The sequence below is a fragment of the Sinocyclocheilus anshuiensis genome, unplaced genomic scaffold (genome assembly GCF_001515605.1).
Source record: "Sinocyclocheilus anshuiensis isolate Anshui unplaced genomic scaffold, SAMN03320099.WGS_v1.1 scaffold2377, whole genome shotgun sequence".
In the NCBI taxonomy this organism is placed as follows: Eukaryota; Metazoa; Chordata; class Actinopteri; order Cypriniformes; family Cyprinidae; genus Sinocyclocheilus; species Sinocyclocheilus anshuiensis.
The window spans coordinates 1-22,196 of NW_015552699.1; the positions used below are offsets into that span (position 1 = coordinate 1).

Consider the following 22,196-nt stretch of genomic DNA (forward strand, 5'->3'; position numbering starts at 1 on the left):
CATATGGACTACTTTTTTGATGCTATTATATTTATACTTGATATAAATCTAGTTACCATTCATTATGATTGTAAGGGAAAAGAGCAACCAGTACATTATTCACTTGGAACACCATAAAGGCAGCAAAAAAAAAAAAAAAAGTTTCCCAATAACCCAGTGTTGATATTTTGATATTTAGCTTCAAACAATGTGACCACTAAGATTCTTTATTGTAGTGAAATAAAGAGTAGAAGTAATACAGAAATAATGTAATTTACAGCTGTACATACTGACTACATCAAAATTATTCTGTTACTAACTATTTTACTATATTATACAATTTAATTATTTGAACTGTCTATTTACATAGCTTCATACTGGCAAAAAAAAAAAATCCATATTAGCATATGAAATCGCTGTAACACGTTGAATTCTATGTGTCACTAAGTCAAAGAGTTCAGCTTAATAGTTGCAGGTTATTTTAAAGCTGAAGTGTGCAATTTTTCTATGTTAAAATACGTTCTCCTATCACTGCTTAACTTAAGAGTTAACTATAAGTAAGCCATTTTATGGGTTGATTTTTCTGAAAAGTGTAAACATTGTGGCACTATTAAAACATTACTCTGCTTGGTTAATCATCCGGTCCAGCACAACACAGCAACAGTGGTTCAACCAATTATGTAAGTTTGGGACAGGGCTATCTGACCAGTGGGTAGAGTGTTTGGGAAACTTGTTTGAAAACAACCATTGTTTGTGCAATTCCACTTGCTGATGCTAATCACAAACAAATTACACACTTCATCTTTAAATCTTAGCAGGAGTTCAGTATTGCAATTAAAGGGTTAGTTTACCCAAAAATGAAAATTCTGTCATTAATTACTCACCCTCATGTCGTTTCAAACCCATAAGACCTTCGTTCATCTTCGGAACACAAATTAAGATATTTTTGATGGAATCTGAGAGCTGTCTGACCCTGCATAGACAGCAACACAACTGAAATGTTCCCAAGTCCAGAAACATAGCAAGGAGAGCTGTAAAATAATCCTTGTGACATCAGGGGTTCAACCGTAATTTTACGAAGTTATGAGAATACTTTTTGTGCGCAAAAGAAAAAAAAAACGACTTTATTCAACAATTCGTCTCCTCCGCATCACCCTGTAGCGCCATTTTGGAGAGTATCAGCTGGACGTAATCAGTGTATGCTGTTCTGTGTCAGCTGCGTCACATGGATACGCTGTTTTCGTTCAGATCAAATCACAACAACGTAGGAAACAGATCCAGTGTGACGCAGCTGACACAGAACAGCATACACTGATTACGTCCAGCTGATACTCTCCAAAATGGCGCTACAGGGTGATGCGGAGGAGACGAATTGTTGAATAAAGTCGTTATTTTTTTTTTCTTTTGCGCACAAAAAGTATTCTCATAGCTTCGTAAAATTACAGTTGAACCCCTGATGTCACATGGATTATTTTACCGATCTCCTTGCTACGTCTCTGGACTTGGGAACATTTCAGTTGCGTTGCTGTCTATGCAGGGTCAGACAGCTTTCAGATTCCATCAAAAATATCTTAATTTGTGTTCCGAAGATGAACGAAGGTCTTACGGGTTTGAAACAACATGAGGGTGAGTAATTAATGACAGAAGTTTCATTTTTGGGTGAACTATCCCTTTAAGAAAGAAACACTCACACATAAGATTCCTTTGCATAGGAGAACTCCTCAAACACAGACTGACTACACCTGCGGGACACTTGTTCATGCCTTGACTGGGACACTGACTCAGACATGGCCCTCTGCCGGAATGACACTGGCTGTGGTTCTTCTAATCGAACACTTTCTGTGAATGTTTCTACGTATTCTGTGGGTTCGTTAACTTTGTAATTGTCCAGTAGGTTGTCGTTCATGGATATGGGGCGAGATTTCCTGCCAAGCTCTCTGGCGTGTTGGACCGTCATGACCCTGTACTGCGGAGGGGCCGGTTGTGCTCCAGTCTGCAGTGCCTGCTCATAGGATGGGGGGCTGCATGGCATACGACTATCCACATGTTGGAAGACTTCGATGGCGGAGAGAGGCCGACGACGCCGAACAAGCTCATCAATGTTGTCTGTCTCATTTTGTGAGTCCTCTTGGAGAGTTTCACATGGGAAGACAGCTTCCTTCTGGGACTCCCCTTTTTTCAGACTGCCTCTGTTAAATGTAAAGTTTCCAAGGCTTTTGGCCCTCATTGAGAGGGATCGTCGGTTCACTTCCAAGTCTCCTTGGCCATTGCTGTGTCTAGATTTACTCATAAAGGATGAATGCCTAGTAGACTTGCGGGGGCTTGCGGGGGATGGCAGGGGTGACGTGGTTATTGATTGCTCTGAGAGATTTGAGGAGGTGCTATCTGAGGAACAAAACGATGGGCAGGAACCAGCCTTAGATGTTGGAGATGACACACTAATCGGCAAGTCCATGTTCCCGACCAGTTTCTGGGATCTTCTGTTCTCACAGCGGTGGGGATGCAAGAAAGAGTCATCTGAGTTCTGCTTCTTGAGTGGTTGGTCGTCAAAGTCTTCCTTTTCTGTTGAAAAGTCGTCACGGCTGCGGGCAAGCTCCCTTAAACCCGTCATGGGGGCAGAAGGAAAAATGGAGGGCTCAGAGCACCGCCGATTGAAAGGTTTTGTGAAAGTATCAAATATAGCATCAGAGGAACAAGAATGAATGTCAGAGCATTCTAGCTTGCATAGGCCTGGGCTACCATGTGGCATCATGTTGTCCTCTTGAGTCTGGCTCTCAGCTTCTACACAGTCACAATCAACATCGGGATCTGTGCTGTCGTACTCTGAATCATGCTGGTGGACATCAAAAGAGATATCAGGGGACACCAAGGAGGCTGAATCTGTAGAAAATAAGTCAATGTTAAAGGTCTGTGTGGCTGTGTCATGCTATCAAAACAATGCTCTGTTCATTGGAGCATTCCAAGCAGCCCAACACAGCAACATTTACTCAAACAATGCTGTGAGGTTGGGGCGAGACTATCGGTGATGCTTTTGGTAAATTGTAGAATTGTAGAATTTTCCTTGCTAACAAATCCACCTTAACTTGGTAGCTGTGTATTGAAACATGGTGGATTATGTAACATGTAACATGTCCAAGCTGATCATTAGTTTGTTCATGCTAGTATAACATCATGAACCAGCAACAAACCAGCTAATAGTTTGCCATACCCGCTCTAGGTGGTCAAGCTGAACAAACTAGCTAATGCTAAGCTTCCAAAAGCTAATGATCAGACCAATTAGACCAACTGCCATGTTCCAAAACACAACCTAAGCTGGATTTTCTAGCAAGGATTGAGGTAATGCAATTCGATTTGGCCACACTAGGGGTGCAGAAACATCTGCTCTTAGGCCATTTTTTAAAATGCAAAAGTATTAACACCAGAAATGCTCTTTACAATAATAGTTTAGTGAGCATCCTGTTGAGACTTGAAGCTGTGGTCAACCTGAAAATCATAAATGGAGCTTTTGATTGGCTAAATATTAAGTAAAGATATCAAGAACTAAAATGGCCTAATGTAGCACCCGAAAGGGCTCATAAAATGGTGCATAGATCTTAATGTACATTTGAGAATGATATTTCAGTTCGTTTTTTTTTTTAAATAGTTAAGATTTATTTACCTGACTTGTCTATGGACTCCTGATCCTCTAAATCCTCAAAAAGTTTCAGGATAGCATTTCCAAATACCTCACAGCAATTTTCAATTAGGAACTGGATAAGGTGTGTGACTTGAAGCTGTGGTCAAACTGAAAATCATAAATGGAGCTTTTGATTGGCTAAATATTAAGTAAAGATATTAAGAACTAAAATGGCCTAATGTAGCACCCGAAAGGGCTCATAAAATGGTGCATAGATCTTAATGTACATTTGAGAATGATATTTCAGTTCGTTTTTTTTTTTAAATAGTTAAGATTTATTTACCTGACTTGTCTATGGACTCCTGATCCTCTAAATCCTCAAAAAGTTTCAGGATAGCATTTCCAAATACCTCACAGCAATTTTCAATTAGGAACTGGATAAGGTGTGTGGCCTTAATAAAAACACAAAAGAAAAATTGTAATGTCTATTTAATATACTGTAATGCATTTAGTTTTGTGTGCAACTTAGTGTCACAGTGCTTTTAGTGTCGTGGTTTCTATGCATCTAAAACCGCATATGACAGTGTCAGAAGATTAGTCAAAGCGAGACTGCAGAGGTGTATATAAAAAATAAAAAATAAAACAAATAAAAAAAAATTCTGAGATTCTCGCTCAAACACTGATCCAGACCCAAGTTTAGTGCTACAGGCTCATGTTGCCAGAACCAAGACAGACCCCCAGATAAAGAATTTCATGACATAACAGATTATTTAGAAGTTTCTTATAAAAAAGGCCAAAAAGGACCAAGTGTCTGACCTTTGCTACATCATCCCTGTCTAGGGGCTGGCTGTCGTGATGCAGCAAGGTTGGAGCAATGCACACTGCCAGGTTCCTGGCATCCATTTTGTTGGTTTTTGAATGCTGACTGATGTGGTGAAACAGGCACAGCAGGTGCTGCAGGAGGAGACTGTTTGCTTTGGGCAACTTCTCGGCCATTCTGAGAGTTGAGAACAAAAGAAAAAAAAGTTAGGTCCTTTTTCTATTAACCGAGGGTGGAAGAAAAAAAACAGAACTGTCCTTCTGACATTTTGTGGTCAGACTTCATCTTCTAATTTCCCTATTTTCAAATCTCTGAAGAGTACATAGAAAGTCCACAGAAAAGCCCCGTTCCTACCACCCTGCCTGTGCCAGGGACTTTTTTTTTTAACAGCCCCCACATCTCCTGCCAGTTTCTCTCTACCCATTCTGAAATTACAGTGAGTTTACTGCTAGGTCACGAGAGAAAGACTCCTGCTTACCTCCTCAGCTCTCTCTGAGCATCCTCTGTGCTCTCTTTTTCCAGAGCACTGATCCAGCTTTCATAGTGCTCAAATACCAGCAGACCTCCAGGGAGTTGCTTCAGGAAAATCTGTCAGTACATTGACAGGTACATTGGTAGAGCATTGCGTTAGCAGCGCAAAAGGTTGTGGGTTCAATTCCCAGGGAACACACATACTGGTAAAAAATGTATAGCCTGAATGTACTGTAAGTTGCTTTGGATAAAAGTGTCTGCTAAATGCATTAATTTATTTATTTACATTAAAAATAAAGAAATTATTAATTGTTTCACAGACACGTCATAATTGAAAAAAAGACAACACAAGACAAGAGACATACATAGGCAAAGGCTGAGCCTACTGTAAACATGGAGAATTATTCACCTTCAACAGTCCAACCAAGAGTGTCACAGGCAGGGCTTCCATGTCCACCTGGGCTCCAGAGTTCAGCTGATCTTTGAGAGCATTCAGGTTTTTGCTGTTACATGAGACTCTGAAGACACCCTCAGTAAATGGACCCTTCCTGAACAACAACAGTAGTATTTCCTGTTGGAGGACCAAAAACATGAGAAGTTTGAGGAATAGAAATCTTCTACTGATTTAATGATTGAAGTCAATATCCAAAAACCGTTCCTGTTTACTTTCTTAATTACACTTTCCTGGTCCTGCACATGATTCATCAGTGCATGCTATTCCAAAGAAAAAGAAAAATGTATGTCTTCATAATCTTTCATCCAAACGACTCACTACACGTCTGAAGCAGTTTTACTTTTCAGATGACATCACCATGTCCACTTCACTTTTTTGCATGCCAGCAGTTTCCAAGGTCTGTTTGGCAGGGTTTTTGAGTGATTCTACAAAAACTACTAAATCTGCTGTAGCTTTGGTCATATTTTTGTTTTGAATCAAAATGATCTTGAACACATCTGATTGCGGTCTGGATAAGTTTAGCAAGAAACTGCACAACGTCTATAAATAGAAACATTACGTGTGCTACTCTACTGATTGCATCTGTGCTGCAGATGTTTTTGTAGACAGATTACTTTTTACATGTTCTTGGACAAAAAAAAAAATCATGTGTATCATCATCATCATCATCAAATCTTGAAGTAAACAATAATACATCAATACAACACACTGACGTACAGTAATTGGTTTTGGAAGTGTGGCATCATCTTGGAGATGTCGTCCAAACAGCAAGTTCTTTGCACTGGACTCAGGATGAGCAGGTACACTTGGGTTGGTGGAGCTTCTCTTCAACTTGAAGAAAAAGTTCCTTTTGCTTCCATTCTCTCCTGACGCCAAGAAAAGTATATTATTAGTAACACTTCAAATGATTTTAATTTTGTTGTTTACCAATAAAGACTTAGTCTTCAGACCTTAGTTTTTCACTCCCACTCAGTTTCACTATTTTTTTTTCTGGCGGGCACGCAACCCAACATGTGGTTTCAAACAGCCATTTTGACTAGTTTAAACTCACCAATAGGCTGCTGTGTATGTGCCTCCTGGTTATGAAACTGCTTCGAGAGGGTGGAGTTTTTGCCGTTGCCCTGGGAACAGGCACATGTTTGTCATGAGGACATGAAGAAGTAGTAGGGTGTGACTACAAATTACAGACACTCAACTGTCAAAAGACTTTTTCATTCATTTTAACATTTTGTTGTTGTTGTTGCTCCAGTCATTTTCAAGCATCATTGGAAGTAATTTATTAAAACAAAAAAGTGTTTGCCAAAAGCATAAATCTAATATGAAGAGATGAAAATGAGAAATACTGAGTGCTCACATCAAAAGGCAACTCTGCAGAGTCCATCCCAACTCCGCTTAGAGTTTTATTCTGTAAGAAAAAGAAAGAAAAAATAATGTCAGTTCAGTATCTGTACCATAAGACCCAAAATATATGTCCATACACAGACCAGGGCCAAGGACTTACGTCATCTGTGATAAAAGCCACAGAAGAAAAATATCCCATTCCAAGCATTTATGCGTTCTGACCTTTGGAAAGCTGATCACTAAAGTTAACAAATCAGTGACAGAGGAACGCGTACCGTGGTATTGCCACTCAGCACCTTCATGAGGACGCTGGGCGGTGGGGAAGTGCTGCCTGCTCTCGACCTTGCCTCTGCAGTTTTCCTGCCATGACATTTGAAATCGCAACATTTTCTGTTATGCACCCCGCATATAGTGACTTACAGCAAGAAGTACACAAAAACTCTTTGGATTACACAGCTGGTAAACTTGCTAATACACTTTAGCATATCAAGAGATATGCATTTTCAGTAAGGTTCAGAAGTCTAAATCCACTTGTAATAGTCATATTTTTAGCATAACAATTTAAGTTGAATGCAAATTTCAGGATTTCTTATTTACTATGTTCCCCTTTTGCAATCATGACGTACTAAATGTCACCTCACCTGTGTAGAGTATCTAACCAGTGATCCTTTAGCTCAGGCAGACTGCAAGTGAGAGAACAGCATGGTGTGAGTAAGTAATCCACAGAGAGTGCAGTGCGCGTGAATATGCTGTGAATATGAAGAGGCCACACTGTCTCGACCTCTTTACAACAGAAAGGGCAGGAAAGTCTCAGCGAGTCATGAGGGCAGGAAGCAGCATCACAGCTACAGCTACCACTTCCTCATTTCAGAGTGTGGCTTGGCGACAAGTGGAAAGTTTATCTCTGCGACTTGCAGTTCATACATGCAAGGTAGGTTAGGCCTAATTAAACCTGTAGACTGGATGACTGTGAAACGTGTGTAAACATTTATATTTTTGGATTAGTAAGAGACATGGATCCTTTCTGCAGTATTTTTTTTTAAGTTCGGCCTTTCTAAAATCTAGTATTACACTTTAGGTGTGAGGTTAGGTGTATAAATGTAAAATACACATTCAGATTTCTATATAACTATATGAGTTATCCACTGAATATTTGTTTTAGGAAATAGCAAATACTAATACATTTTCGTATCACTATAACACTAAAAATATTGACTGGCAAAAAAAAAACAAAATGTCTTCGGACACTTCATTCCATGTTAACTGCAAGTATATGAAAATTAGCTGAACTTTAACTTTTTGCTTTCTTAACCCGCTTAAGTAGGACTTAAAAACTGCCAAATTTACTGACCAGCATTTATGGAAAACGATATATATATATACTTTTAAGATTTGAAGAACACTACAATATAATTAGTACCCAACACCTTTAAGTAAATTATAAAGTTCTTCTTTCTCTTCCCAATCATTACCTTGATTCCTATGAAGTGTTGTGGTATTATTGGAAGGCCTCTGTTGGCTTTTAAATCATGTGACTGTATCCACGACTTAACTTCGCTTTTATACTAACTGCCAATTAATGCTCATGGAAGATCGTCACTGACTTCCCTTTCATGGCTTCTGCCTAAAACCACATACTCATGTTGTGCAAAGCAGTGTGAATGATCTACTATTTCTGGTTTCATATTTTATTGCATTAATGGGTTCTACTTGTTCAAGTCAGGCAAACTTTGTGTTACAAGTTGCTCTTCAGTGGTGCAACCAACTACCAACACCTGTGAGAACACCTACATACCCCACTTTCAACCAAGTCTACGAAGAACACCTACTCTTTATCTCGGAATGACTACACAAAGACCTTATACACCTGCTCTAATTGCCCTGTGCTTTGCCGTAATATGCTAACAGTAGCATCCTGGCTATGTATGTCTTTGGTTAGAAACCTAGTTTCAGCATCAGCAGCATGCCCACAGACTACCCACATGCTCTGCTGTTTGTTACATGGTCGTGTGAAAATATTCTTGTGAGTGTTCAATCATAATCTTGGAGATCTACTGTCTTGCAAAGCTTAGTTCCAAACCGGCACTATTAAAAAAAAAAAAAAAAATTAAATAAAAAAATTAAAATTAAAAAAACCTCACCAGAACGAGGCCAAGCACAGAGAAACAGACCAAGCCAATATGATAGATGTTCTTAGATCAACAACTGTATCTTCGTCCTCTGCCTCGTCATCATCATTTTCAAAGCTGCACACCCACAGGTCCTTCAGCTCAATCCTGTGTTTCAGTCTGTAACTTGCATTTGACCTGTAAACACAGAAATCTCAGTTTTATTGTCTTGTTATGTTTTGCAATATGGTGATGATCTCCAGACACATGTATACTACATTTGGACAGGCATACACTATTGTGCGCAATCTTTTATTATTCTTAATCAGTGAGGGATTATGTAAGGCATAATGTACAGTCAACGCATTACAAAATAAACGCTAACAGGCTCCCATACAGTTTACTACGAATATACATAATAACACATACATGTAAGATGGAATTGCATGGTAATTATGTTACCATTTTAAAAGAGAAAACCATTGCATATTATGCTATAATATGTAATGTATATTAAAACTAACCCTAATGATAAGAATGAAAGAGTACAATAGGGCTAAAAGCTCAAAAAAATGTGATATTTGTCTGGTCAACAAAATATAATCATCTTAACAATGTCTTAACCCTAAACTTTCATCCAACACTTTTGCCTTTACCCTACACTTGGGCCCCTGGTGACATGGTAAATTTATTTACCAAATAAAAATACTCTTGATATAGAAATATATTTTTACAGGGATAGTTCACTCAAAAATGAACGTTCTGTCATCAGTCATTCACCCTCATTTTGTTCCAAATCCCTTTCATTAATCTTTAGAGCACAAATTAAGATTGTTTAATCTGCCTTTTTGACCTTGACCCAAACAACGTAGTAACCTAAAAAAAAAAAAAAAACTGTTGATTTAATCATATTGAGAGCAAAACTGAAACAAACTTCTGAAACCATCACGTTTTGAGACAGTGATGAAAAAAGTGTGCTTGGCAACATTTTACAAACTATTAAATCAGAATGTTAATTCACAAACGTGTAAACTCACGCGTCATTGCACTTCGTAACTGCAAAGTTCAAGTAAAGTTTATAGACAGGTGTTTGGGAAAGTATTATGAGAGACTATTACTATTATGGGAGAAAATAAAATCAAAATGGCCTTTTACTCCATTGGGGACATTTATCCCTGATGTACCTTAAACATCATCATCATTGTCACCACCATAAGATTAGACCTAGTTTGATGGTATCAAACTTCATACAGTACTTATTTTATACTTCTATATTTCAGTATATTCATATATAACAGCTGCTTAAAAGTGAATAGTGAATAAAACTAATGCAACACCAGCATTTACTTTAGATGCCACATTTAGAAAAAAAAGGAAGTAGCTTAATTTCCCTATTTCAACGACATGTTAATTTCATTAAGATGGTTAAGGGACACTGCTTAAAAAAGTGAAAAATAACAATAAATTAAGATTATCACAAATTCACAATAAACCAAAGATGTTCATCTGCCAAAGAATGCATTTGTGCATTCTGTGTGTTATGTTTTAAGACTTTTTATTTGTTGTTTTTGTGCCTTCAGCACCTCTGATAGATTGTTAAGCAACATCTATTACATAAGCCTCACCATGGGTCCTGTGTTATGTAATTGCAACAGTTCTCTGCAGATTAAAGGAGCTTCTAGTATTTTAGCATTACATCTTAGGTCACTTGTTTTGACCATTAAAACTCATTGGAGTATTTAAATGGTCTCTTAACTAACTGCAGCTGAGATTATTGGCTTTCTCAGATCCTAATGGGAGTTTACACAAGTGGTGACCAAGCAGTTGAACCATCCTAGCATCCTTTCTGTTCTCTATCATATTAAGGTCAAACAGAGATACTGAAGGAAACAGTCAATATAGAACTAGCAGCAGAAGAGCTATGTGTGCAGGACAGATCAAACCTGCATGAAATCTCTCAGCTGTGTAGGAATAAATCACAGATAAAGGTCACCAAGTTTACAAATGACAATGAAACAAGAGCATGCCAGAGCCAAGCTAGTGCATTTAGACATGTGCCCAAGATTTTTCAAATTGCTCTGTAAACTTTTTCAAATCGTTTTGTAAATGCAACTTTCTCTTCTTCTCTTTCTTAAAAGTAAAACTAGGAATCAAATTTGACCCCAAAATATACATTGTTTAAGATATAGCAATGAATAATCTTATAAAGTTTGCATTAATTTGGTGTTTTAAAAGGGTATTGTGTAGAATTGTTAATGATTAATTATTTCTTATTTAAGATAAGATTTTGATGATTGATGCTTGATTCAATATTGTTTGTATGATTTGTGTATTTTAATAAAGGTGATGCCACATCTCTCTTAAAAATAAATCATATACAACATTAATAAACATTATTTAAGGTATAGTCCCTTTAACATATTCTTCTAAAACTAGAATAAAAACATATAATTTCAGGCAAGTCCTTATATATATATATTTTTTTAAAGACCCGTATATGTACTAAATAGGTAGGCTATACTGTACAATTATGAATGTATACATTTATACATTTTTTTATTTATGTGGATCAATGCAGGTCAAATTTGACACAGTAATTAAAGGTGTGGTAAAGATAATATGACAACAAAGAATCCTGATTTATTTGTTTGTTTGTTTTTTTATTAAATGAGCAACTCGTGCCGTATCATAAATAAATAAAGGTTCCAGTTTACTATGTTCTTAAAAAAAAGTGCTATTGTATTGCAAAACACTTTTGCTAGTATTGAGGTGGGATACGTATGGCTAAGATTTAGGGACCAGTTTAATGGTATGGTCATTTTTATGGGTGGGTTATAGGGTTAATTATCTGTAATTAATTACATAAATTAATAGTAAGTAAATACATTTGATTTATATAGCACATTTAAACACAGCGAAGCTGACCAAAGTACCGAACAGAGAAAACCCAAGTCCAATAGAATTAAAATGAAATAAATATGAAATAATAAAAACAATAAGACAAAATGCCTGGGAATAAAGATACATTTTCAGCCTATTTTTTTTTTTTAATTATTATAAAAGAAGGTGCATGATTTGCAAATGTTGTTTCATAGGTATGTAATAGGTGCATTGCATTAAATGATTAATTTAAATGTTGAACATAGCATTTAAAGACATATAATATAAAGTGAGGCCAAAATAATACATTTAGCCTGAACTAGACTGTGGGGGAATCCCATCACAAATCTTTGTTTGCTAGGTGTTTCCCATATCATATCAAAAATGAAAGCAGCTCTAAATATAGCAAGATCCCTTTATGGTTTATGAACACTTTTAGTTTGTAAAAGTTTGTGTATGAATGCTTTTCAGCAGGGGCACTGCTATGGTTTCTGGGCCCCCTGAACAGCATATTGAATCAGGCCCCCTCTGCGATTGTGGGGGTGGGGGGTTGGTTATCGTCCTAACCTTTCCGCGGTTACGGCGCCCCTGCATATCAGCAGATTTCACAATTTCTTACTTGAGCTTGGCAATGACCAGGGTATCACTGAGGAGGAAGAGGTGTCTTTCCCTAGTCTTCAGTCCTTCGGTCAGCTGAGCACATTCATCCAGAATCAGCTCTGAGTTCTCACTTGTCAGTCCCAGCACAAAGGGACATTGATCCACCGCCACCAGACACTGAGCTTCCTCCCTGAACACGAGAAAGTTCTCACTATAAACCACCAACTCAACAACTACCACAGATGAAATAAAATAGTACAGTTGGGAAAATCCAATAGTGTGTGGTTGCTTTGGGTTAAAAGTGCTTTATAAAAACATCAATGAAAAATATAGCCCATTAAATATCTGAAAGAAAATCCTATGAATTATTCTTTGCATAATTCACACAATTTTATAACTGAGTTGACATATTTAATCTATGTAACCATCAATTTCATGGTGTATCTGTACTGAAAGATTATTACATTTCACAAAAGAACAACAATATACTTGTATTTATTTATTGTATAAACCATACCTTATTGGGCTCCAAGACATTCCTAGAGCTTTCCCCAGCACCAGGTTTGGTGCAGAACGTCTCCTCTGAGCCAGACCCCGCAGGTGCTGTAGAGAGCAGTCATTATTTTATTCATTGTTCTTTTATTTTACTTATTTTGTTAATTACAACATTTATGTATTCAAATAACTGAACTGCAATCTGTAGGAATAAGAGCGAATATATTATTGAATAATAAAAATAATTTGTATTGAGATGATGAAAGAGTCAGATAATGCACAATCTTCAGCTTCCAAATTTACTTTAAGCAGTCAGGTGCTGTATATTTAAAGGTATGTCATCACAACTGTATGTTAAATAACACAGCACAAAAATAATCTTTCTTTGTGAATTTCTGAAAATAAATAAATGTTGTTTAGCAAGATGTTAACGTCTTTCATTTCACTGGATCTTCTTCCCAGTGGAACTGAATTTTACACTGAAACTTACTGGTGTGAAGAATGAAGGTTGTGTGAAGTTTGAAACTGCTGTGCAGGTTAATGTCTTTAAAGGCAGACTACTGCATCAGAGCAGTATTTAAAGGACATGTAAATACTCTCAAAGCAGGCCATAAGACAAGAGTTTGAATTAACCTCAGAATGCACAGCAGTAATACAAGGACAATTCAGCATTTCTGATGTTTAGTGTCTTTAACGCAGCAGGGATTCAGAGCATTGAGGAAGGAGAAAGTTTAGGGGTCACCCACATAAATCATGTTTTTCATTAGTAGTTACTGATGATTCTGCAATCGTCTTTTCAGTCTTTACACAACTGCTTTGTTTGTGCACCTCCTGTTGGTTAAGGAATGAATGATCACAAGTGCAGGACTAATCCCTGATCTTTCAAGTGCAGGTCTCATTATTTCTTTTCAAATAAATCAGTTTTTGTTTTTTTTGTAAACCACTGAACATCTAAAATGAGACTGAACATTCTGTTCCTTTAGTAGGACTAGACTTGGCTCAGACTGAACTGCATTTTACACTCTTCATTAATCTGAGCAAGGGTCATTTACACTTTATGCAAAATTAGACCTCCTCTTTCTCTTTTCTTGTTTATCACAAAACTAGTCACTGATCTTAACCGATTTGGCTTCTTCAGTGACATTCAGGGTAAATCCTGACACACAGTGACCCCGAATAGCATTTTGGTCCTTTAGGTCACATTTTAAACTGCCTGAATGGCATTGGATGATATACAAAATATCAAACAAATGCAAACAAATGAGTCTAGAGGTATTTTTTTTTAGAACATTGTTTTCTGGAGCCATTTTTGTACCAAAAAAAAACAAAACATTCGGTATAGAAACAATTGTCACTCAAATTGCAAGTATTATAATCTATCTATTTTTACACGTTAAGCCAACAAATTTGTTTGAAACTTTTCCTATTCAGTTCATTATGAAATACAAATAGCACTGTCAAGAAGAAAGCATGCATGTTGGATTATGAACATATATTTCTAAAGTATTCTGTGTAGACTGTCAATGCATACATGATTAATTATACTTTCATATATGTTAACAATTCGGAATTCCCTTTAGTATGTGTTTAATATTTACATGTCATCAGGGTTTAAGAATCTTGACATGAGTCCCACTAGAAGCAAAAACTATTCAAGCACAGCATGCATCAGTTATTTAGTATATATTAATGCAACATGGCATAATTACAGAGCCTTCCTGGAAACTTTTTTCTGCACTATTGAATTCTGGGGCAATTATGCGGCCCCAAACAATGATCACTTGTTCACGCAGCCAGTGAAAAACAATACTGAGTCATTTGTATAGCATGGAGCCAATTTATCAGTCTGTCTGAGATTGGCAATGAACTCTGGCTACAAAAAGGAGAAATAGGCACTTTATTCATAGCAAAGTCAATATGCCATCGGATTTCTGTATTAGAAATGATATTCTCCTGTATGGGAGTATTAAGTGTATAACACTGAAGTGATGGCAAGACAGACTCCACTCACAATATCCCACTTTAACCAGTAATTATCACTGTTAAAATTAAAATATTGCCTCTAAAGTTGTCTACAACTTGCATAAACATCATGTATAAAGCATGATATAAACATGTCATTATGCTATAATAGTTCATATTATAGTTAATATAACTGACAGAAAAAGAAAATATTTTGAATAATATTCTTGTAATATTCAAGTGTGAAACTTGAGAGTGAGAAGCTATAGTATCTGAATAGTCTCTTTCTGATAGCCATACTGTAGAATATGTAAATATTTAGGCACAAAAATAAGTGTTTGCTTGCTAAATAAATAAATAAATAAATAAATAAATAAATTACTTAATTGACATGCTAATATGTGCTTTTTTGTAAATAGTTATTTCAAACACTGGCCATAAAATAAGCCACTTAATCCAGCTTCAGTCCACATCATGTACAAGCATGACACAAACATCTGCTAATACTGTACTAGTTTATTTCAAAGCTAATTAGTACAAAAATATTTTATATCATTTATATAAAAAACATTCAATATTATTATGAATGTGAAACTTGAGAATGCAAAGCTAGTCTTTGAATTAGCTTGTTTATATTAGATTTACATTAGGAAAATGGAATCTTAAGAATTTTTATTTGTAATTTTAAAAGCTATGCAATTCCCACCCTCAGAGCTACTTACTGGCTGTATGGGGGCAGTGGTCCCATCATAACTTCCTCTCCTCCTCATCCTGAGCACTCTTTCAACAGCACAGCCCGCGTCCAGAGTCTCACACAGTTTATCCCTGAAGATTCTGTTTTAATCTAGACTCTTTGAGAGGAGTTTTCAGCACCCTGCTTGCGGTCCAGTTTAAAATGAATGCTGGGTCCTCTTGACTGGCATCTTCAGCAGTAACTAATGAGGTTGAGAACAATGGAGTACCAGGGAGGACAAATGGGAGGAGAGAGGGGTTCCGCCTGACCTAGGCCAAACCTGCCCGCTGTGGCAGCCACTTATTCTTTCGGCTTTTTCAGCCATGTTTGCCCTGATACAATTGAAGCTGCTGCTAAAAAGTTCTAAAAAAGAAAACTGGATAAATGTGATCATGTCTCAGATAGCAAGCAACCACTGAAACAATGTTAAGTCAATGTTGATGCGTCAACGCTAACTGCATTGAATTAATGTTACAAAGTGATGCTAGTTCAATACCACTTTTGCACCCGAGATCGACTGTTGAAATAATGGGGATATTTCAACAAACAACAACAACAACAAAACAATAGTAATGTCATTTAATCAACATTAGAAACTGATAATGTTTCAATGTTGAGAAAATGTTGAAAAAAAAACAACAATGGCAATGTTATTGAAACAACAATCGCCTTAGACCACTCGGCCATTCTGACACATTAATGCAATGATGTGAAAGGCAATTCTATCACTGGAGTTGGTCAGATGCAAAATAAAGGATCCAAAATATGTCATTTACTGTCTTATAATTCAGAATCAGAATCAGAATTAGCTTTATTGCCAGGTATGTTTACACATACGAGGAATTTGTTTTAGTGACAGAAGCTCCACAGTGCAACAGAATGACAGTGACAAGACAGGACACAGATAATAAAAAGAATTATATAAAAATAGACAAAATAGACAATGTACAAAAAAGCAAAAACACAATATATAATATAGACAATTTTGTATGTACAGGTATGATATGTGCAAATTTGAAATGTAAATAAGTATGTGTGTTAAATAAATAATGTATATTAGTGTTGTGTGTTCCACGATTATTGTTAAGTGTACATGAGATGGATTGCCTGAGAAAATAAACTGTTCCTGTGTCTGGTCGTTCTGGTGCTCAGTGCTCTGTAGAGTCGACCAGATGGCAACAGTACCTTTTTCACAATGGACTCGATGTGATTGTCCCACTTCACGTCCTGAGAGATAGTGGTGCCCAGGAACCTGAATGTCTTCACTGTCGTTACAGTGCTGTTTATGATGGTGAGTGGGGGGAGAGCAGGGGGGTTTCCTCCTGAAGTCCACTATCATCTTCACAGTTTTGAGCGTGTTAAGCTCCAGGTTGTTAAGACTGCACCAGACAGCCAGCTCTTTAACCTCCTGTCTGTAAGCAGACTCATCACCGTCCTGAATGAGGCCGATGAGTGTGGTGTCGTCTGCAAACTTCAGGAGCTTGACAAAATGCAGTCCCATGTTGACTGTATCATCCACAGACCTGTTTGCTCTGTAGGCAAACTGCAGGGGGTCCAGTAAGGGTCCAGTGATGTCCTTCAGATAAGACAAAACCAGTCTTTCAAATGATTTCATGGCCACAGACGTTAGAGCCACAGGTTTGTAGTCATTAAGTCCAGTAATTTTTGGTTTCTTTGGAACGGGGATGATGGTGGAGCATTTGAAGCATGAGGGGACTTCGCACAGCTCTAGTGATCTGTTGAAGATCTCTGTGAAGATGGGGGCCAGCTGGTCAGCACAGGTTTTCATTATAATTACTTATAATTCTATTTTGGTCACTCTATCTTTGTCAGAATTGGGACAAAGAATGCCTCAACTTGGAGACCAGAAACCTCAGGAACTGAGAAGGTGGAAATGCCTTGAATCTGGTACCTTAGACCACTCGGCCATTCTGACATAATCAGGCAAAGATGTGAAGGGCAAATCTATCACTGGAGTTGGTCAGAAGCAAAATAAGTTATCCAAAATATATAAGTTACTGTTTCATAATTACTTCAAATTCTAGTCTGTTCACTCTAAAAGAGCCGTTGTCAGAAGTGGGTTTTGAACCCACACCTCCATTTGGAGACCAGAAACCGCAACAACTGAGAACTTTGTTAAGTCTTGAGTCTCGCACCTTAGACCACTCGGCCATTCTGACATAATCATGCAATGATGTGAAGGGCAATTCTATCCCTGGAGTTGGTCAGATGTCAAAAAAAGGATCCAAAGTATGTAATGTATTGTCTCATAATTACTTCCGATTCTACTTCTAGTCTGTTAAATCTAAAAGAGCCTTTGTCAGAAGTGGGATTTGAACCCACGCCTCCATTTGGAGACCAGAAACCACAACACCTAAGAAGGCTGATATGTCTTGAGTCTAGCGCCTTAGACCACCCGGCCATTCTGACACATTATGCAAGAATGTGAAGGGCAAATCTATCACTGGAATTCGTCAGAAGCAAAATAAATTATCGAAAATATATAAATTACTGTCTCATAATTACTTCAAATTCTATTTCTAGTCTGTTCACTCTAAAAGAGCCTTTGTCAGAAGTGGGACTTGAACTCACACCTCCATTTGGAGACCAGTAACCTAAAAACCTGAGAAGCCTGATATGTCTTGAGTCTGGTGCCTTAGACCACTCGGCCATTCTGACACATTTATGCACGAATGTGAAGGGCAATTCTATCACTGGAGTTGGTCAGATGGCAAACTAAAGGATCCAAAATATCTATTTACTGTTTCATAATTACTTCCAATTCTACTCTGTTCACTCTAAAAGAACCATTGTCAGAAGTGTGATTTGAACACACGCCTCCATTTGGAGAACAGACACCTCAACAACTGAGAAGGTTGACACGCCTTGGGTTTGGCGCCTTAGACCACTCGGCCATTATGACACATTCACACAAAGATGTGAAGGTCAAATCTATCACTGGAGTTGGTCAGAAGCAAAATAAATTATCGAAAATATATAAATTACTGTCTCATAAATACTTCAAATTCTACTTCTAGTCTGTTCACTCTAAAAGGGCCGTTGTCAGCAGTGGGATTTGAACCCACACCTCCACTTGGAGACCAGAAACCTCAACAACTGAGAAGGTTGATAAGTCTTCAGTCTGGCGCCTTAGATCACTTGGCCATTCTGACATAATCAGGCAAGAATGTGAAGGGCAATTCTATCACTGGGGTTGGTCAGAAGCAAAATAAAGGATTAAAAGTAAAGCATTTTCTGTCTCATAATTACTTAAAATTCTACTTCTAGTCTGTTCCCTCTAAAACATGCTTTGTCAGAAGTGGGATTTGAACCCACGCCTCCATTTGGAGACTAGGAACCTCAGCAACTGAGAAGGTTGATATGCCATCAGTCTGGCCCCTTAGACCACTCAGCCATTCTGACATAATCATTCAAGGACGTAAAGGGCAACTCTATCATTGGAGTTGGTCAAATGGCTAAATTACTTCTAGTCTGTTTACTCTAAAAGAGCCTCTGTCAGAAATGGGATTTGAACTCACGCCTCCATTTGGAGACCAGAATCTTCAACAACTGAGAAGGTTGATATGTCTTGAGTCTGGCGCCTTAGATCGCTCGGCCATTCTGACATAATCACGCAATGATGTGAAGGGCAATTATATCCCTGGAGTTGGTCAGATGGCAAACTAAAGGATCCAAAGTATGTAATTTACTGTCTCATAATTACTTCCAATTCTACTTCTAGTCTGTTAACTCTAAAAGAGCCTTTGTCAGAAGTGGGACTTGAACTCACACCTCCATTTGGAGACCAGTAACCTAAAAACCTGAGAAGCCTGATATGTCTTGAGTCTGGTGCCTTAGACCACTCGGCCATTCTGACACATTTATGCACGAATGTGAAGGGCAATTCTATCACTGGAGTTGGTCAGATGGCAAAATAAAGGATCCAAAATATGTATTTACTGTTTCATAATGACTTTGCAATTCTACTTCTAGTCTGTTCACTCTAAAAGAACCATTGTCAAAAGTGGGATTTGAAGCCACGCCTCCATTTGGAGACCAGTAACGGCCAATTCTTTCACTGGAGTTGGTCAGATGGCAAACTAAAATATGTTTTTACTGTTTCAAAATTACTTCCAATTCTACTTCTAGTCTGTTCACTCTAAAATAGCCATTGTCAGAAGTGGCAATCAGCCATTCTGACATAATCGTTCAAGGACGTAAAGGGCAATTCTATCACTGGAGTTGGTCAGAACAAAATAAAGGATACAAAATAAAGCATTTTCTGTCTCATAATTACTTAAAATTCTACTTGTAGGCTGGTCCCTCTAAAACAGGTTTTGTCAGAAGTGGGATTTGAACCCATGCCTCCATTTGGAGACTAGAAACCTCAGCAAATGAGAAAGTTGATATGTCTTCAGTTTGCCTTTAGTCTGGCGCCTTAGACCACTCAGCCATTCTGACATAATCATTCAAGGACGTAAAGGGCAACTCTATCATTGGAGTTGGTCAAATGGCAAAATAAAGAATCCAAAATATATATTTTACTGTCTCATAATTACTTCAAATTCTACTTCTAGTCCGTTGACTCTAAAAGAGCCGTTGTCAGAAGTGGGTTTTGAACCCATGCCTCCATTTGGAGACCAGAAACCTCAACAACTGAGAAGTTTCATTAAGTTTTGAGTTTGGCTCCTTAGACCACTCGGCCATTCTGGCATAGTCAGGCAAGAATGTGAAGGGCAATTCTATCACTGGAGTTGGTCAGAAGCAAAATAAGTTATCCAAAATATATAAATTACTGTCTCATATTTACTTCAAATTCTACTTCTAGTCTGTTCACTCTAAAAGAGCCTCTGTCAGAAGTGGGATTTGAAGCCACGCCTCAATTTGGAGACCAGTAACGGCCAATTCTATCACTGGAGTTGGTCAGATGGCAAACTAAAGGATCCAAAATATGTATTTACTGTTTCATAATTACTTCCAATTCTACTTCTAGTCTGTTATCCTCAACAACTGAGAAGGTTAATATGCCTTGAGTCTGGCGCCTTTGACCGCTTGGCCATTCTGACATAATCATGCAATGATGTGAAGGGCAATTCTATCCCTGGAGTTGGTCAGAAGCAAAATAAAGGATCCAAAATATGTATTTAATGTTTCATAATTACTTCCAATTCTACTTCTAGTCTGTTAATTCTAAAACACCCTTTGTCAGAAGTGGGATTTGAACCCACGCCTCCATTTGGAGACTAGAAACCTCAGCAACTGAGAAGGTTGATAAACTTTGGGTCTGGCACCCTATGCCACTCGGCCATTCTGACAAATTCACCCAAAGATGTGAAGGGCACATCTGTCACTGGAGTTTGTCAGAAGCAAAATAAAGGATCCAAAATATGTATTTATTGTTTCATAATTACTTCCCATTCTACTTCTAGTCTGTTCACTCTAAAAGAACGATTGTCAGAAGTGGGATTTGAACCTACACCTCCATTTGGAGACCAGAAACCTCAACAACTGAGAAGGATGATTTGTGTTGAGTCTGGCGACTTAGACCACTCTGCCATTCTGACACACTCACGCAAGAATGTGAAGGGCAATTCTATCACTGGAGTTGGTCAGATGGCAAAATAAAGGATCCAAAATATGTATTTACTGTTTCATAATTACTTTGCAATTCTACTTCTAGTCTGTTCACTGTAAAAGAACCATTGTCAAAAGTGGGATTTGAAGCCACGCCTCCATTTGGAGACCAGTAATGGCCAATTCTATCACTGGAGTTGGTCAGTTGGCAAACTAAAGGATCCAAAATATGTATTTACTGTTTCATAATTACTTCCAATTCTACTTCTAGTCTATTCACTCTGAAAGAACCATTGTCAGAAGTGGGATTTGAAGCCACGCCTCATTTGGAGACCAGAAACCTCAACAACTGAGAAGGTTGATATGCCTTGAGTCTGGCGCCTTAGATCGCTCGGCCATTCTGACATAATCATGCAATGATGTGAAGGGCAATTCTATCCCTGGAGTTGGTCAGATGTCAAAAAAAGGATCCAAAGTATGTAATGTATTGTCTCATAATTACTTCCGATTCTACTTCTAGTCTGTTAAATCTAAAAGAGCCTTTGTCAGAAGTGGGATTTGAACCCACGCCTCCATTTGGAGACCAGAAACCACAACACCTAAGAAGGCTGATATGTCTTGAGTCTAGCGCCTTAGACCACCCGGCCATTCTGACACATTATGCAAGAATGTGAAGGGCAAATCTATCACTGGAATTCGTCAGAAGCAAAATAAATTATCGAAAATATATAAATTACTGTCTCATAATTACTTCAAATTATATTTCTAGTCTGTTCACTCTAAAAGAGCCTTTGTCAGAAGTGGGACTTGAACTCACACCTCCATTTGGAGACCAGTAACCTAAAAACCTGAGAAGCCTGATATGTCTTGAGTCTGGTGCCTTAGACCACTCGGCCATTCTGACACACTCACAGAAGAATGTGAAGGGCAATTCTATCACTGGAGTTGGTCAGATGGCAAAATAAAGGATCCAAAATATGTATATACTGTTTAATAATTACTTTGCAATTCTACTTCTAGTCTGTTCACTCTAAAAAAAACATTGTCAGAAGTGGGATTTGAAGCCACGCTTCCATTTGGAGACCAGTAACGGCCAATTCTATCACTGGAGTTGGTCAGATGGCAAAATAAAGGATCCAAAATATGTATTTAATGTTTAATAA

General features: G+C 37.8%; 1 protein-coding gene and 2 non-coding genes across 3 annotated transcripts; all 3 read right to left on the reverse strand.

Annotated features, from left to right (window-relative positions):
- Positions 1–1,609: 1,609 nt before the first annotated feature.
- Positions 1,610–15,634, reverse strand: LOC107667698 (rho GTPase-activating protein 20-like). The gene is made up of 14 exons (XM_016459421.1): positions 15,449–15,634; positions 12,787–12,872; positions 12,289–12,459; positions 8,823–8,987; positions 7,323–7,364; positions 6,957–7,041; positions 6,695–6,745; positions 6,392–6,461; positions 6,058–6,206; positions 5,296–5,457; positions 4,894–5,003; positions 4,412–4,592; positions 3,939–4,047; positions 1,610–2,859 (listed from the first exon to the last, which is right to left on the reverse strand). The coding sequence occupies exons 1-14, from the start codon at positions 15,494–15,496 to the stop codon at positions 1,667–1,669; spliced, it is 2,622 nt and encodes an 873-aa protein (XP_016314907.1). The 5' UTR covers positions 15,497–15,634; the 3' UTR covers positions 1,610–1,666.
- A 2,143-nt stretch (positions 15,635–17,777) lies between these two features.
- On the reverse strand, positions 17,778–17,889 carry trnal-caa (transfer RNA leucine (anticodon CAA)). The gene is made up of 2 exons: positions 17,852–17,889; positions 17,778–17,823 (listed from the first exon to the last, which is right to left on the reverse strand). It is a non-coding gene; the product is annotated as a tRNA-Leu (tRNA).
- Positions 17,890–21,576: 3,687 nt separating this feature from the next.
- trnal-caa (transfer RNA leucine (anticodon CAA)) lies at positions 21,577–21,688 on the reverse strand. Its single transcript has 2 exons — positions 21,651–21,688; positions 21,577–21,622 (listed from the first exon to the last, which is right to left on the reverse strand). It is a non-coding gene; the product is annotated as a tRNA-Leu (tRNA).
- Positions 21,689–22,196: the final 508 nt, after the last annotated feature.